General features: G+C 40.8%; 1 protein-coding gene across 1 annotated transcript in view; it reads right to left on the bottom strand.

The window, feature by feature from the left end:
• BCAR3 (BCAR3 adaptor protein, NSP family member) overlaps positions 1-17110 on the bottom strand; it is a 110448-nt gene that overhangs the window by 49689 nt on the left and 43649 nt on the right. Inside the window, exon 3 of the mRNA XM_063428407.1 lies at positions 16450-16489. Coding sequence (XP_063284477.1) covers positions 16450-16489 — 40 coding nt within the window. The remainder of the gene's footprint in view (positions 1-16449; positions 16490-17110) is intronic.

Consider the following 17110-nt stretch of genomic DNA (forward strand, 5'->3'; position numbering starts at 1 on the left):
TGCATGTGGGGTTGTGTGCATGTATGTATATTGTTAGTGGTGTTGTGTTTGTGGGGATTGTGTGTGTGTGGGCTGTTCATATTATTTGTATGAGGGAAGGGTTATTCTGCATTTCTGTGTATATCTAGCAGTGTGGGTGGGTTCCCTGGGTTCCAATGGGGACCAGGCTGGCCAGGTACAGGTCAAGGACAGGAGCTGCAACAGCATATGCGGACTGCTCTACTCCAGTGTGGATTCCCATTCACAAGTGCTGGGAGGAAATGATCTGAGATAGTTATCTGAGATCACTACCTCCACGTGCTGCAATGCATAAATTGAGGATTGTCCTTCACCACCTCTTCGTATTAGCAGATATCTGACGTTTTACTGGGACTACTGATATGCCAGAGTGCGTTTGGCTCTAGCAGCCTTGATGCCGTGCAAAGACACCTCGAGTGCCGTGCATGGCACTAGTGCCGTAGGTTGCCTACCCCTGCTCTAGAGTATGGATTCAAGGCATTCCCCCCGTTAGAGAGCTGGTCTATGTTCAGGGTAATTTCCCCGAACATAAAAAAAAAAAAAACGCACCAGAGCAGGAAATCCATCTAATCTATGTTCGGGGAAACAGATTTGAGGGATTCCCTTCTCTGCTGCGCTTGTCTATGTTCGGGGAAATTTCCCCGAACATAGACTTGCACTGGTGTGCGCATGCACCTCACTTACCTACCAATTCGTTTTACAACCGGGTCGTAAGAACAGAACCCCATCGGTAAGTGAGGAGCATCTGTATAAACAAATATGATATAACAAGAATATGAAGATATGCAACACTCAGGGCCCATAACGGTTGTCACAGGCCCGGCCCCACAGGTAGCGGCGGAACTGCCGCCGGTGCAGTTCCACCGGGGCCCGCACGCTGATGGGGCCCATCGGGTGGCCCACGCACTTAGGGCCACCCGATGGGCCCTATATCTTCAGGGGCCCGGTCAGCACTGTGGCCGTGGTATAGCGTGACCGGGCCGCAAAAAAAAAAAAAAAAAACTTAGCCGCATTAAGTGCTGCTGGGAGGAAGTGGTCACTTCCTCCATGCTCACTCCGCACGGGAGGAGGGCGTGCCCGGCAGTGAGGGAGAGCCGTGCCGACTCCCAGTCCCATCAGCCACAGCCACCCTCCTGCACAGAAAAGGTAAGAAACAGGAGGGTGACTGGAAATTGAGCTGTGTGTGTCTGTATGAATGTCTGTCTGTATGTTATTATGTATGTGTATATGTATGTATGCCAGTATATATGTATGTCTGTCTGTATATATGTATGTCTGTCTGTATATATGTATGTCTGTCTGTATATATGTATGTCTGTCTGTATATATGTATGTCTGTCTGTATATATGTATGTCTGGAAGTTTCAATGTATGTCTGCATATATGTCTGTCAGTATGTATGTATATATGTCTGTCAGTATGTATGTATATATGTCTGTCTCTCTCTCTATATCTATATCTATATCTATATCTATATATATATATATATATATATATATATATACACACACACACAGGGATTGCAGAATTATTAGGCAAGTTGTATTTTTGAGGATTAATTTTATTATTGAACAACAACCATGTTCTCAAGGAACCCAAAAAACTCATTAATATCAAAGCTGAATATTTTTGAAAGTAGTTTTTAGTTTTAGCTATTTTAGGGGGATATCTGTGTGTGCAGGTGACTATTACTGTGCATAATTATTAGGCAACTTAACAAAAAACAAATATATACCCATTTCAATTATTTATTTTTAACAGTGAAACCAATATAACATCTCAACATTCACAAATATACATTTCTGACATTCAAAAACAAAACAAAAACAAATCAGTGACCAATATAGCCACCTTTCTTTGCAAGGACACTCAAAAGCCTGCCATCCATGGATTCTGTCAGTGTTTTGATCTGTTCACCATCAACATTGCGTGCAGCAGCAACCACAGCCTCCCAGACACTGTTCGGAGAGGTGTACTGTTTTCCCTCCTTGTAAATCTCACATTTGATGATGGACCACAGGTTCTCAATGGGGTTCAGATCAGGTGAACAAGGAGGCCATGTCATTAGATTTTCTTCTTTTATACCCTTTCTTGCCAGCCACGCTGTGGAGTACTTGGACGCGTGTGATGGAGCATTGTCCTGCATGAAAATCATGTTTTTCTTGAAGGATGCAGACTTCTTCCTGTACCACTGCTTGAAGAAGGTGTCTTCCAGAAACTGGCAGTAGGACTGGGAGTTGAGCTTGACTCCATCCTCAACCCGAAAAGGCCCCACAAGCTCATCTTTGATGATACCAGCCCAAACCAGTACTCCACCTCCACCTTGCTGGCGTCTGAGTCGGACTGGAGCTCTCTGCCCTTTACCAATCCAGCCACGGGCCCATCCATCTGGCCCATCAAGACTCACTCTCATTTCATCAGTCCATAAAACCTTAGAAAAATCAGTCTTGAGATATTTCTTGGCCCAGTCTTGACGTTTCAGCTTGTGTGTCTTGTTCAGTGGTGGTCGTCTTTCAGCCTTTCTTACCTTGGCCATGTCTCTGAGTATTGCACACCTTGTGCTTTTGGGCACTCCAGTGATGTTGCAGCTCTGAAATATGGCCAAACTGGTGGCAAGTGGCATCTGCACGCTTGACTTTTCTCAGTTCATGGGCAGTTATTTTGCGCCTTGGTTTTTCCACACGCTTCTTGCGACCCTGTTGACTATTTTGAATGAAACGCTTGATTGTTCGATGATCACGCTTCAGAAGCTTTGCAATTTTAAGAGTGCTGCATCCCTCTGCAAGATATCTCACTATTTTTGACTTTTCTGAGCCTGTCAAGTCCTTCTTTTGACCCATTTTGCCAAAGGAAAGGAAGTTGCCTAATAATTATGCACACCTGATATAGGGTGTTGATGTCATTAGACCACACCCCTTCTCATTACAGAGATGCACATCACCTAATATGCTTAATTGGTAGTAGGCTTTCGAGCCTATACAGCTTGGAGTAAGACAACATGCATAAAGAGGATGATGTGGTCAAAACACTAATTTGCCTAATAATTCTGCACTCCCTGTGTGTGTGTGTGTATATATATATATATATATATATATATATATATATATATACACACACACACACCAGTATCAATGTTTGTCTGCATGTCATTATGTATGTCTGTATGTATGTCTGCATGTCATTATGTATGTCTGTATGTATGTCTGCATGTCATTATGTATGTCTGTATGTATGTCTGCATGTCATTATGTATGTCTGTATGTATGTCTGCATGTCATTATGAACGTATGTCTGTATGCATGTTTGGCAGTATGTATGTATGTCAGTCTGAATGTATATATGTAGGTCTGTATGCCATTATGAATGTATATATGTAGGTCTGTATGCCATTATGAATGTATGTATGTATGTCGGTGTCTGTATGTATGTCGGTGTCTGTATGTATGTCGGTGTCTGTATGTATGTCGGTGTCTGTATGTATGTCGGTGTCTGTATGTATGTCGGTGTCTGTATGTATGTCCGTGTCTGTATGTATGTCCGTGTCTGTATGTATGTCCGTGTCTGTATGTATGTCCGTGTCTGTATGTATGTATGTCGGTGTCTGTATGTATGTATGTATGTCGGTGTCTGTATGTATGTATGTATGTCGGTGTCTGTATGTATGTATGTATGTCGGTGTCTGTATGTATGTATGTATGTCGGTGTCTGTATGTATGTATGTATGTCGGTGTCTGTATGTATGTATGTATGTATGTATGTCGGTGTCTGTATGTATGTATGTATGTATGTATGTCGGTGTCTGTATGTATGTATGTATGTATGTATGTCGGTGTCTGTATGTATGTATGTATGTATGTATGTATGTCGGTGTCTGTATGTATGTATGTATGTATGTCGGTGTCTGTATGTATGTATGTATGTATGTCGGTGTCTGTATGTATGTATGTATGTATGTCGGTGTCTGTATGTATGTATGTATGTATGTATGTCGGTGTCTGTATGTATGTATGTATGTATGTCGGTGTCTGTATGTATGTATGTATGTATGTATGTCGGTGTCTGTATGTATGTATGTATGTCGGTGTCTGTATGTATGTATGTATGTATGTATGTCGGTGTCTGTATGTATGTATGTATGTATGTATGTATGTCGGTGTATGTATGTATGTATGTATGTATGTCGGTGTATGTATGTATGTATGTATGTATGTCGGTGTCTATGTATGTATGCATGTATGTCGGTGTCTGTATGTATGTATGTATGTATGTCGGTGTCTGTATGTATGTATGTATGTCGGTGTCTGTATGTATGTATGTATGTCGGTGTCTGTATGTATGTATGTATGTCGGTGTCTGTATGTATGTATGTATGTCGGTGTCTGTATGTATGTATGTATGTATGTCGGTGTCTGTATGTATGTATGTCGGTGTCTGTATGTATGTCAGTGTCTGTATGTCCTCATGCATGTGTGTCTGTATGTATGTTAGTATGTTTCTGTCTGCCACTATGTATGCCTGTGTGTCTGTATATGTGTGTATGTCTCAGTATGTGTGTGTCAGTATGTATGTCTATATATATGCGTGTATGTATCTGTGTGTGTGTGTGTGTGTGTATCTGTGTCCTTTTGTATCAGTGTGTGTGTTTGTGTCTTTGTGTGTATTCCTGTGGGCGGGATTACAGGCGGGCCCCAGACCCTAAGCTGAGTTAGGGGCCCCCCAAATTTCTGGTGGCGGCCCTGGCAACACTAATATAAGAAGGGCACTCCAATCAATTCCATTCCAGAATATCGGTGCTTTAACCACAGAGTGTTCCTGTTCTCACAAACCCCTGAACTAATACCAATAAACTAAAGGGACACTCCAGTCACCATACCAACTTCATCCAGATGAAGTTATGGTGCTAGGAGGACCCTGGGTACATTCTCGAATGGTTTAACCGCAAAGGTTGCCTCCAGTGCCTTCCTTCAAGTCCCCCATGTAGAATCCGGCTTCTGAGTCTCAGTTACAGGAAGCGCCACTGATTGGCTAGAGGTGTCAGCTGATCCAATCAGTAGCTCACCATTGAAAAAAAAATAAAAAAAAATAAAAATTAAAGAACCTTTAATTTATCTAGCAAGAAATTGAATTTCAGAACCAGTGTACAACTAAATTCCAAATTAAGTTTTGATTAGCTAGCTGCAAATAAAGTCCCCAAATCTGTGTACAGTTGCGAAGAGTAATTAACTAGACCCTAAATGAGGACATCCACACTACTGGAGAGGCTAATTGATTAGGGGGTACTGAAAGGATCAAAACTAACAGCAAGGCAGTGCGATGGCAAGAGAATGAAGAGCAGGAAAGGGAGACAAGCTCAATTTCACCTTCATTTGCTGAGGACATTAGCCTTTGAAGTGAACCGGTTATGTAATTTGTTTTTAGTTTACTAAAATCAGCCCAAAATACATTGAGCATCACATGGTTTATTGTAAATTATTACCGTGCGTTTCGTCATTCTTCACTGATAATCCACCTGTACCACCAACAAGACTGGCATCATGAAGAGGAATGCTTTACAGTGGGTTCATTGAGGAGGTCTCAATACCCTGAGCCTGGCACTACTTGACCTCATTTATGCCCAGGAGATGGAAACTGGAGAGCACCAAAAAATATATACATTCTGAATTTGCGATAGATGGAAATCAACTTAATCTAGTCTAGTCTAATGTGAGAATCATTTTGCTTATTAGCTTTTTGTGATCGTCCACTGGATATCTCATGCCTTCCTTAATTTCCTTACGGAGTTAGTACCACTACCAGTCCAGGATTTAGGAATTACCCAGTTCTGTTCGACACAATTGGGTGCCTTAAGGACTGGTTTGGGAACCACTGCATTACTTTATCTACTAGCAGGATATTCCAGTCCAGGGCCATTCGTGTCTGCTCTCTTCAGCAGTTGCCGCGCATGCACATTCGGCTCCGCTGACGTCTGTGGGGGAGGAGAGGTCACCAGCGCCGAGGGAGCCCGGCGCTGGAATAAGGTAAGCTACTGAAGGGGTTTTAACCCCTTCAGCACCACGGAAGGGGGACCCAGAGGGTGGGGGCACCCTTAGGGCACTATAGTGTCTGGAAAACCGCTTTGTTTTCCTGACACTTTAGTGATCCTTTTAGTCTAGTGCATTTCTTCAACTATTTTCTTCAATCCTCTGGAGGGATCCTGGGACACTGCAAACAAATGACAGACTACAGATCTTCCATTTTGCCTTCTTTATATGAAGATTATTTTTTATTGAATTGAAGAAAAATATTGTGTCATACAAACATGGGGAGTAGGCACCCCCAGATAAAAAGACTGGAGAAGGCTGATAGATTGGTGTCACCATGGGGGCTGTAGGTGCCCTTCTTTACACTGCTTGGTCCCCAAGTGCCACTGTTTTTTTGTTTGTTTTTAGTATTTTGCTGGTATAGCAATATGTTGAATACAATTAGTCCTGGCTGGTGCTTTAGTTGGCACTCTGGCAAGATTCCTGTAATAAGATGAGGGAGCACATGGTCTGCACCTCTGTGAGACACAGATAACTTTGATTGCTCCCGCACCGTGCTGGTACTCCGAGTCAGAGCCAGGTTCTATAGCATGACCTCCGACTCATTCACAGAGCACCCTTAACAGAAGTAACTCTGAGAATAATCTACACCTGTCAGAAGTGCAGACCATGTACGTATCCACATAGATCCCGTCACATAACTCACCATGTTTGTGTTCCTGACCCTATAGTGATCCTTTTAACAATTGTATCTCTTTCTCTGTAAATTTAACTTTAATCACATACAGGAGGCTCTTGCAGGGTCTAGCAAGCTATTAACATAGCAGGGAATAAGAAAATCTAAATTAAACAGAACTTGCAATAAAGGAAGGATAAACATTAGAGGACAGGAAGTGTTTATGAAAACTGTGCAAGTAACATGCAGGGAGGTGTGACTAGGGTTCATAAACAAAGGGATTTAACTCCTAAATGGCAGAATTGAGCAGTGAGACTGCAGAGGCATGATCTATACACAAAAACGGCTTAATTAAGCTAAAGTTGTTTTGGTGACTATAGTGTCCCTTTAAATCTCTTCCTAGACTTGCCTATCTAGCCTGTTAAAATGAAGACATATCAGTACCTAAGCATGTTTACTTTATCTTATTTTAAACATAAGGGCATCTTATACTATGTCAGGATACACATTCTGAATAGGCTCCCACGGATATATTAATTGTCCTGCTTTTTACAGCACTGCCATACAAATGCCTACCAAGGGAAGTCTCTATTGTTTTACACCTGCTTCTACTTCTATTCATGTGCCTCCTTACTAGACAAGTATGACCAGCCAGCTTACCATCATACTTGTACTACATTGATTTTATTGCTTGCTTATGCTGTCGTGGCATCGTAAGCTCCTTTGTTATCTTGTGCATAGAAAAAAATAAAGAATAAAAAAATACATTGAAAAAAATGAAAATTTTAAATAAATGAAATTAATGAAATGTGTGGTGAGTACACTACAGTCTCCTCACAGACACACAAAGCCAGTCACGTATCCACAGCAAGACAAAAGATTTCATTTGGAAAAGTGGTGCAAAGCAGGTCATTCTGCCCCAGGTGCCCAATACCCTAAATACACCTCTGTGAGATAATTTGACTATAAATGGTCATCTTCTTCAGGTAACAGAATTTCTCAAGTATTGTAAATGGTAAAAGTTACACTGTGTAAATGGCATGATTACTATCAAACATCCATTTCAATTTCCCATCGTGTTCAGACCATGGTTACAAGTTCCCACACTGAAGATTAGAAACAAATGAATCTAAACCAGATGTCCGTTTACATGTGCTTGGAATATGAGCAATCTGTACAGCGTGTGCTCAGCAACAATGGAAAGAGAGACGTCATGAGAAAACGCGTATTTGCAGCTTAACTCTGAGAAACACTGGACAGGACACTAGATGGCACTGTTTGTCAGATTCAATGAAGAATGAAGACAGACTGAGACTAAAGTGGAACTATGACCTATTACAGAAATAAATATCTTATTGTCTATTAGGAATACAATCAAGTATGCATCTCTCTGGGGAGCATTCCGCATTTCCATGTAGAACGTGGAGACACTGATGATCCTGTAATCTTTGCAGGTCTGAACCCAAGAAGCCCCACTAGAGGTGGCATTAGGTAGCAGTGTAAACACTGCCTTTTCTCAGAAGGCTGTATGGACAGTCTCCATGGCCTACAATCACTACATTAAGCAGTAGTGGTTCTTGTGCCTTTAAAGGGATTTATTCACTATAATATTAGTCCACATGGCAAAATGTAGACTAAAATATCCAAAGCTGTGACTATTGAGGAATTGCAGATTTCATCCCATCAGATAGGTTTGCATAAAATTTGTCATTCTGATTTAAATTCACTAAAATTCAAGTTTAGTGAATAAACCCTTAAAACAAACCAGTCATGACAGATGTACCTGAAGATCCTAAAGCAACGAATACTACATTAAAACGATAAATTATGGCGGGGCCTGACAGCCAACATGGCCGGACGTGTTTCCTGAGAGCTCCTGCATCAGCGGGTGAACAACAGCGAATCCTGCAAAACCTACCCATGTTAGCGGTACACAAAGCCCCACAAACGGAGCAGGACTGCACAGGGAGCATACTGATACCAGTCATGTACCACGGCAAACAAAGGGCACACGGACCGGCCACGCGGCCTACTTATGAGCGGAGACTGAGGCCTGGGGGAGACGGCCGACCCCCTGGCGCGATTTCCGACAAACGAGCGCTGACTACAGCCCTGCTACCCCCCCCCCCCCTCTGGACCGGCGGGGGATATCACGGTCCTCGCTGGGGACGGTTACCCCCACACAGCGGTCTAACCAAGCAAATATGATTGCACCCCACAGAGTTACCGAAAGCGCAATCAAAATGGCGGCAATGGCGCGCCCGACGCCACGAGGCACCCTCATTTAGCCACCCAAGCACACCCAGGAGTTTTTTGCCCGGCTATGCCACAGCCTATGGACAAAGCTCCACAACAAGGGCCAGTCCTTCTACCTAGCCATGAAAGCAGCAGCGGCATGGATTCAGACATCTACACGGCAGCGCCTGTGCAGCAACGCAACGCGGGCCTCCGGGCCGACCTCCAGCCAGAGACGGAGCCGGGAGACAAAGTGGCGGGAAACGAAGAAAAAGACATCAAACCTGTTACACAGTCTCGCACGCACCAAAACGGGACCACCAAGCCCACTCACCACTGACGTAAATCGTCCACCAGCGAAAGGCGTCCCCACAGATGGTGTTCCGAGCGCTCCAGACTCAAGCCAGCGACAGACATCGGCGGAAAGCCTCCGCGAAAAGATGGGAGGACGGAGCCCTACAGCGGCAGTTATCCCACCGTTGTCCTCAGGGCAACCGCCAAGCCCCCATCGCAGACCGACCGGAACGGGTCGCGCAGAGACTAAACGCAGGAATCGGCTGAGTGCTGATAAGGGGCCATCAAGCTGCATCTGCCTGAGCATGGGACATAGAGAGAGCTTAGCGGCTGCTAGCTCCATATTACGGGACACTTGTTAGCCAGCCAGATGAAGCACTTAAAATAGTTGTTATACCCATATGTTTTATCCATAATCCATAGACTGCATGCTGAGTCTACCTATGCTTAGACTAGTCCAGTTTTCAGCGAGTGCTATACTCTTATGTTCCTTTTTATTTTTAATTGTATTTTTTCTTAATTTTCCTTACTTTAGTGCACTCTTACTAATATGCTACTTAAAAGTTAGGATCCACGAGCTATGTTTAATCTTCTAGTCAAGCAGATTTAACATGAGAATCACTATCCCCAGACTAGCTTGGATACAAGCGAGATTTAACCTATTTGTGCCCTTGCTGTCTGCAACTTATGCTCCGTAACATATATGTCTATTTCAAGTTTTGCAATGTCATTCTACGTTACTGATTGTTAGAATGCAGCTAGGCACTTACAGCGCAACTAATAGAACGTTTTACTAGATGGCAAGCAAACTTCAAGAGTATTTTAAGCATATTTTAAGCAACATTAAGCATAATACGCGATCTTTAACATATTACTATATGCCAGACAAACTTCAAGGCGTCTTTTAAGCATATTTTCAGCGACTTTAAGCATAATAAGCGTTGAAGCGCGATCTTTACTATATTCCTATAGGCCAGGCAAACTTCAAAGCGCATTTTAAACATAGTCTTTAAGCAACTTTAAGCATAATAAGCGTCTAAGCGCGATTTTTACTTTTGACACCGTTTATATGTTATAAGACCATGTACCTATCAAGCCCTGAAAGCTTATTCATTCTAACTACACGAGTTTGCTTCTTGCATGCCATTCAAAAAAAAAAAATGTGCCGTTTACACTGCCACGTATTTGTCACACTATGAAAAATGCCTGCAGTTGCCGTCGTGGCTCTGCATGACTACTGTTATCTGCTGCACAAATAAAATAAAGAATTTAAAAAAAAAACAAAAAAAAAAACGATAAATTATATATTTAATTAATTTGGAAAATGTTTAGCTAATGCTCACCTTCACTCCAGTCCTGCTGGTTTAAGGACACGCTGGTCCATCTCCCGTTCACCTCCCATCCACCTACTAAAGTATATGTCCTCCTCAGGAACTCTTTACCATGTAGGGCAACCCTCCATGATACGGACCCACTGGCTTCATTACAAGTGCATTTCTGAGAAATGTCAATCAAATCACAATAAGGTTCTCCTATCCTCACCTGTGCCCTGGACAATGCAGCCCCACTCCAGTGCTTCACATAGCGATAGATCCAGGAATACAGTTTTTTATTCCTGGCACTATAGTATCCCTTTAAGCTCTGAACAACTCTACCCCCACTACATTCCTTCACCAATTCGTAGTTACACCTCTTCTTGGAGTCTCTGCTCTTCCACTTTTCCTGTCTGCTGCCAACAAGAACTTGCAGGACTTTTCACGGGTGGCTACAGTCCTCTGGAACAGGCTACCTACTCCCATCAGACTCTCCCTTAGTCTTCAATCATTGAAGGAGTCCCTCAAAACCCATCTCTTCAGAACAGTCTGTGGTCTCCCTAAATAATGTTTATTTCACAAAGCTATTTCTCCACTCTCACCTTTCAATACTGCTACTTTCCCACGCCGTCACTTGGTTGCTATCCCGCTCGATGCCCTTCCTATTGTCTTTTTATATCCCACGTCCTCTAGATTGTAAAACCGTTTGAGAAGTGTCCTCATCATTACAAAATGTTACACGAACAATAGGTTGGTCTCCTTTATTGTGAAAATTCCCACCTTTATAATATTGTAAAGCACTACGGAATAAGTCAACGCTATATAAATGCCAATAATCATCATCATCATCCAAATCTGATGCCGGTCGATTTCTATACCCAAAAAAAAAAAAAAAAAAAAAAAAAAAAAGGATAACCTGGATGCAAAGTGCAGGAACATTTAAGTGTTTTTCTTCGTTTTGGTTTTATTATTCATATATTTTTTTGTCCTCATTCCTTACACAGTTCATGTATTACGCCCCTTTATTTCATTTTGTCTTTTCATAGAAAAAAAAAAAACTAACTGAGCCTTAAAATATTTTTGAAAATGTAATTCCTTCAAATATAGAATTGTTTAATATCCCTATCTGCACCGTCAAGAGCATTTCTACGAAAGTAAAATTTTAGAACGACTGCTATTGTACTTAGCATTCAGTAGTTAATGTTTTGTTTGTGCCCATGGGCACAGACCGTGTAATGTGGGTAACATTTGGTTAGAATTACCCACTGCTTCCGAGGGTAACCTGAATTTGACATTCTACTTTTACCTAAACAAGTTTTTTACATGTTATTTGACCCTTCAGCATTATATTTAGAGAACACAGGCTGGGTTGCTGGGGCTATAAGCTCAGCTCCAACACAGAACGGCTGATTATTCACAGTGCTAGCCGATCTCTCTGTCACACGAAGGGGGGGGATGTAGGGAGGTGGGCAGATTGTTCTGCTGGATGTCCATACTTCATAAAAAAAAAAAAAATACAAAACCAGCTAGTACATCCTTTATCTGCTTAATACAACTTGCGCTAATCTCTCATAAGACACAACAAGCTATTGTCTTTAAAAAACTCTTTCATAGCTTGTTAGCAGATGGACTCAGAGCTGCCTGCACTGTTTTTACATTCTGGATAATAGAGAAATTGTAAGAGGGACATTCTGATGGAACCATCCCAAGCCTGAAGACAAAGGGAAGGTCTAACAAGCACCCTCCTGGCTGAAAGCAGAAAAACACAAAATGACACAGTCAGTGCTTTTCTTAAGTCTGGGGTTTTATACTTGATGACTAATCACAGTCTTGCAGTATCCATGATAAAAGTAACAGGGATGGAACTTAACACAGTATTGATTACACTGAGCCAGAAGTAGGAATTAATCAGAATACAACAATTCCAAAGTACTGATAACTTGAGTGATTGTTCTTTTGCAGTTAAAATACAAAGAAGAGGAGTCATTAAGGTATAAACAAATGTTAACACGGGGCAATGTAAGGTGTAATCACCACTGAAATACTACAAATGTCCCGACAGGAAGATGGTCATTAAGGACTCTGAATTGGAGTCTCTTTCTCTGAATGTATGCCTACATCTGCGCGTTTATGTGTATGGGTGTGTATCTACAATTTGTATACGTCCGCAACTGTGCGTTTTGTTAGTAAGGAACTGTGTGTCTATGAGGAGGCACACTGCGCTTAATCTATATGTGCAGTCAGTCAAGCTGGCCTACACTACAATTAATCAATCCCATCTACTTGGACTCCCACCACGTGACAGTCCAGCAAGAGAACATTTTGATCATGCTCGCACTTTCTACTGGTTGTATGTATTTGTCTGTGTAGTGTGTAACCGAGTAGGTTTGCTGGAAATGTAAATTTGTATGTATATGGTGACAATGTGTACTTCGATGTACACCCATACAGCCCTACTTTACATTTGCTATACAGTACTCCATTCAAGCTTTATTACAAGATCTGGTTCTTTACAGAAAATTAGGTTTCATACTCCTGGTATACAGTTATTTTATAATGAGGTGTAGAAAGAGATATTGAAACAAATAAGTAGCCTGACGTTTCAATATAACACACAAAAAAAATAGGTGGAGCAAGTTGTGGCAAAATAAAGATATACTTTCCTCTCTTCTTACTGTATCACTGTAAAGATAGAGAGATACATAATAGTGCAGATATCTCAATACATAATATGTCAAATATATCTTTCTCAAACACACTCACAAGGAAAGAGCCATATACTAGACCTGGCTCTGGTATGAATCTCCTTAGGATCTCTTTTGTTGGTGTTTAAAATATGTTTGGTCCTTCTTTCCCAAGAATAGGCAGCAGAGATTAAGTTAATTCCAAAGATACATTTATTAAATAAAACACTGGATCAAAAAAAAAATGCAAATAAAGTCTACTAGTGTCCAAAGTATTGCCAAAACGCGTTTTGCCGATATGTGGCTTCCTCAGTTGGCGTGGATAATGTTGTGGTGTCCTTTGGTTTCTTAAATACTATGTTTTGATTCCAATTTTCGCGGTCTTTCTTGGTAGAACGCATCCTGCGTTCCACCTCCTACTTCCGGGTTCTCCGCGTCATATCCGGTTGCGTCCGATTCTGTGTCTGTCAGTATTGGCTGCAGTGGAACGCATATTGCGTTTCAGTGAGGTCAAAAGCGGATGCTGAAGTGCCAAAAGAACCATCATGGAATTTATATGTATTCAACAGTACAACAGTTTTCAAAGTGCAAAAATTACTTTAAAATGAAATGATTGTCATATACTAGAATTAATTGAGACACATTTTATGAGATTGAGAGTATTTTATTTATGTTGTAAGAATTAAATACATGCATAGTTGCACTTTGGCAATACTTTGGACACTAGTAGACTTTTTATTTGCATTTTTTTTTATCCAGTGTTTTATTTATTACATTTATCTTTGGAATTAACTTCATCTCTGCTGCCTATTCTTCGGAAAGAAGTATCAAACATCTTTTAAACACCACCAAATGGGTTTGGATCACCCAAAAGAGATCCTAAAGAGATTTATACCAGAGCCAGGTCTAGTATATGGCTCTTTCTTTGTGAGTGTGTTTGAGCAATATCTATTAAACATATTATATATTGAGATATCTGCACTATTATGTACCACTCTATCTTTACAGTGATACAGTCACTGAAGAGAGGGAAGTATATCTTTATTTTGCCACAACTTGCTCCATCTATTTTTTTTTTGTGTGTTATATATGATTTAAGGTGAAGGTGTAGGGGATACCTCACAGGTGTTAAAAGCTAGTATCACTTCTGCAGACATACCATTCTTTGTGTTTGACGTTGCAATATGTTTTAGCCGACTAAAGAAATAGACAGTAAGGCATTAGCTGTATTTATTTGTCTCCCACATTTGGATATAGTGTAGGACCCACCGATATAGGGGTACAGAGAACTAGTGGTAGGCTTAACACTATATGGCCATATGGTGTAACTGAATCCCCATATTTTGTCTTTGTATCAATTAAAGCATTTTGAGGCTTTTCTTTCTGCAATATATAAATGTGACATTAGTGGTGGCTGTGGAAAGACTGACTGAATAAAAAAATGCTTCCTATTTTCATTCCTTGACACTCAAAGTGTTAAGTGCGACACCAACAGTATTTGTATTTAACATGAGCAGCGTGCCCTGGGCTGCTCTTCACACTGTACTTTATTTGTAATCTCTTAATTATTTCATGTTATTTGTTTTCCTGTTTCGTTTGCTTTTTCTGTCATGGAAGTTTGCCAGATCAATTGCATGTACATATCCTGTTTGCATAACATACATTTGTTATACGCTTTGTACATCTTTCTTTTTTCAGAGTAAAAGGCATGGCTTACATTTGCCCATAACACTAGGGACACCTACAGTAACAGGTCACTCAGACGGCCACTAGAGGTTCTTCCTATGTCAGTGTTGAACAACGTGCAGCAATGATGTTCAATGTCTCAATGCTCTGCATGGAGGCGCTGACATTTTCCCCATAGAGATGCATCTCTATGAGGAGATGCTGATTGGCGCAGCACTTCCCAATGCTTTCCTCTGGGAGAGCATTGGACTGGCTGAGATCATCAAGTTTAATAATCTTAGCCAAGGGGGCGGATCCAGATGCGACTGGACCCGCCCACCACTGGAAAAAAGGCGAGCAAATCACCTGTCAAATTTTCGAAAGTATTGCAATAATTTGCTTCCATATTTCACAGCCAGATTTAATTAAACAGATTCTGTTTATACATTTTTGAAATGCATATGGGAAGAGGAAGAAAAAGTACATATTTTAAAAGGCTTGGAAATTTATTTAAAACTGTTTGGCCACCAGAGTTGCCAAGCAATGACTTTGATATAATTCCAGACATGCAAATGGTTGAGTATCATAACCTACAAAAGTTTATACACCAGAGTTTCAGCAAGAATGATTAGGCTGTACTAATCTCTTCCTTTACATCTCAGGCTTAATCTCAGAAGAAGCAAACTGTGAATTTAAGTAACATTATAGCATTGGGAATACTGACCTGTACTCCGAATGATATACTGCCCTATTTGCATACCCCAGAAAAGAAGACAGACAAAAAAAAAATAAAAATAATGATAAATAAATAAATAAATAAAAACTGGAAGCACCTGGAGTAGCTGCCAGGAAGGCAGCCTCTAAAGGTGGAATTAGCCCTGCAATATAAAGATTGCAGTTTTTTGGAAAAAAATTGCAGTGCTTTAAATTGAAGGGTTGAAACTAAAGGACCACTGCACACAGACCACTTTATTGAGATGAAGTGGTCTGCGTGACTTTAGTGGTGATTTAAAAATCTAGTTAACAGTCCATGCATCCAAATGGATGAGCAATGTGTGTGTACCTTCTTGCATTAAAATGTTTAGTTACTTCGATATACTTATTTTGGCGGCAAATATCAATTTAGTTTTAGTCATAGTCTTTTGACTAAAAAGCCATTTATCTGAATTGTTTTAGATTTAGTCGACTAAATCTCTATCAGTCTCTTTTGACTCTTTCCTAGCCTCTCTCTGTACCTTTGTGTCCCTCTAGCTCCTCTGGGTGTCTCTCTCCCAAGCCTTTGTCTGTCTCTTTTGCCCGTTCCCCAGCCCCACTGTGGTTCTCTCAGACGCCAGTGTTAATTTTGGCGGCAAATGCCAATTTAGTTTTAGTCATAGTCTTTTGACTACAAAACCATTTTAGTCACCTGAATTGTTTCAGTTTTAGTTGACTAAAATTGTTAGTCGACAAAATTAACACTGCTCTACACCCCAACTCCATAACCCCAATTGAGTTTAAAGTAGGTCTTAATCCATGCAGTAATCAGAATATCTTAAATATCTTACCTTAACATATTCCATGGTTGGATCCAGAATATTGTGTTCTCTAAAAAGAGGGAAAAAAAGACAGAAAATGTGAGTTTCTCCAGGGACACAGCTACCAAAGATCTGTAACAAAGTGTACTGCAATGGTAGCGTTTCTGATACAAGGTTGTATTTTAATCACATCATGATAATATTCAGCAATATATTCAGCTTCCCAAGGTCTTAAATGTCCTAGTTCAGTGATGGCAAAGCTTTTTAAGCCTGAGCACTGAAACTGCAACATGAAACTTATTTATCTTAAAGTGCCAACACTGCAAATAAACATGATAACGGAGATTTTATTTAAAACAAAATAACAAAAATACATGTGACCATCTCCATCACCTGACTTCAATACTACTTCCTACTGTCCATCCCTGGATTGGTAATGCTCTCTGCAGACCTACACTTGCCACAGAAGCTGCACTATTTGTACTCCCTGTGCAGGCCCTGGACACGCTCACTCTAATAGCACCCACCAGCTGGTTCACCCACTTTACAGAGAAGCAAAAAAAAAAAATCTTTACAAGTAATATAGTCTGTGTGTATTTTTTTGCTATGAAAACATATAAACACATCATCATCTGGCTTGCTTGTCTGAATTATGGAATTTTTTTTTAAAACTGAAAATAAAATATTGTTA

The sequence above is a fragment of the Pelobates fuscus genome, chromosome 7 (assembly GCF_036172605.1).
Source record: "Pelobates fuscus isolate aPelFus1 chromosome 7, aPelFus1.pri, whole genome shotgun sequence".
Taxonomy (NCBI): domain Eukaryota; kingdom Metazoa; phylum Chordata; class Amphibia; order Anura; family Pelobatidae; genus Pelobates; species Pelobates fuscus.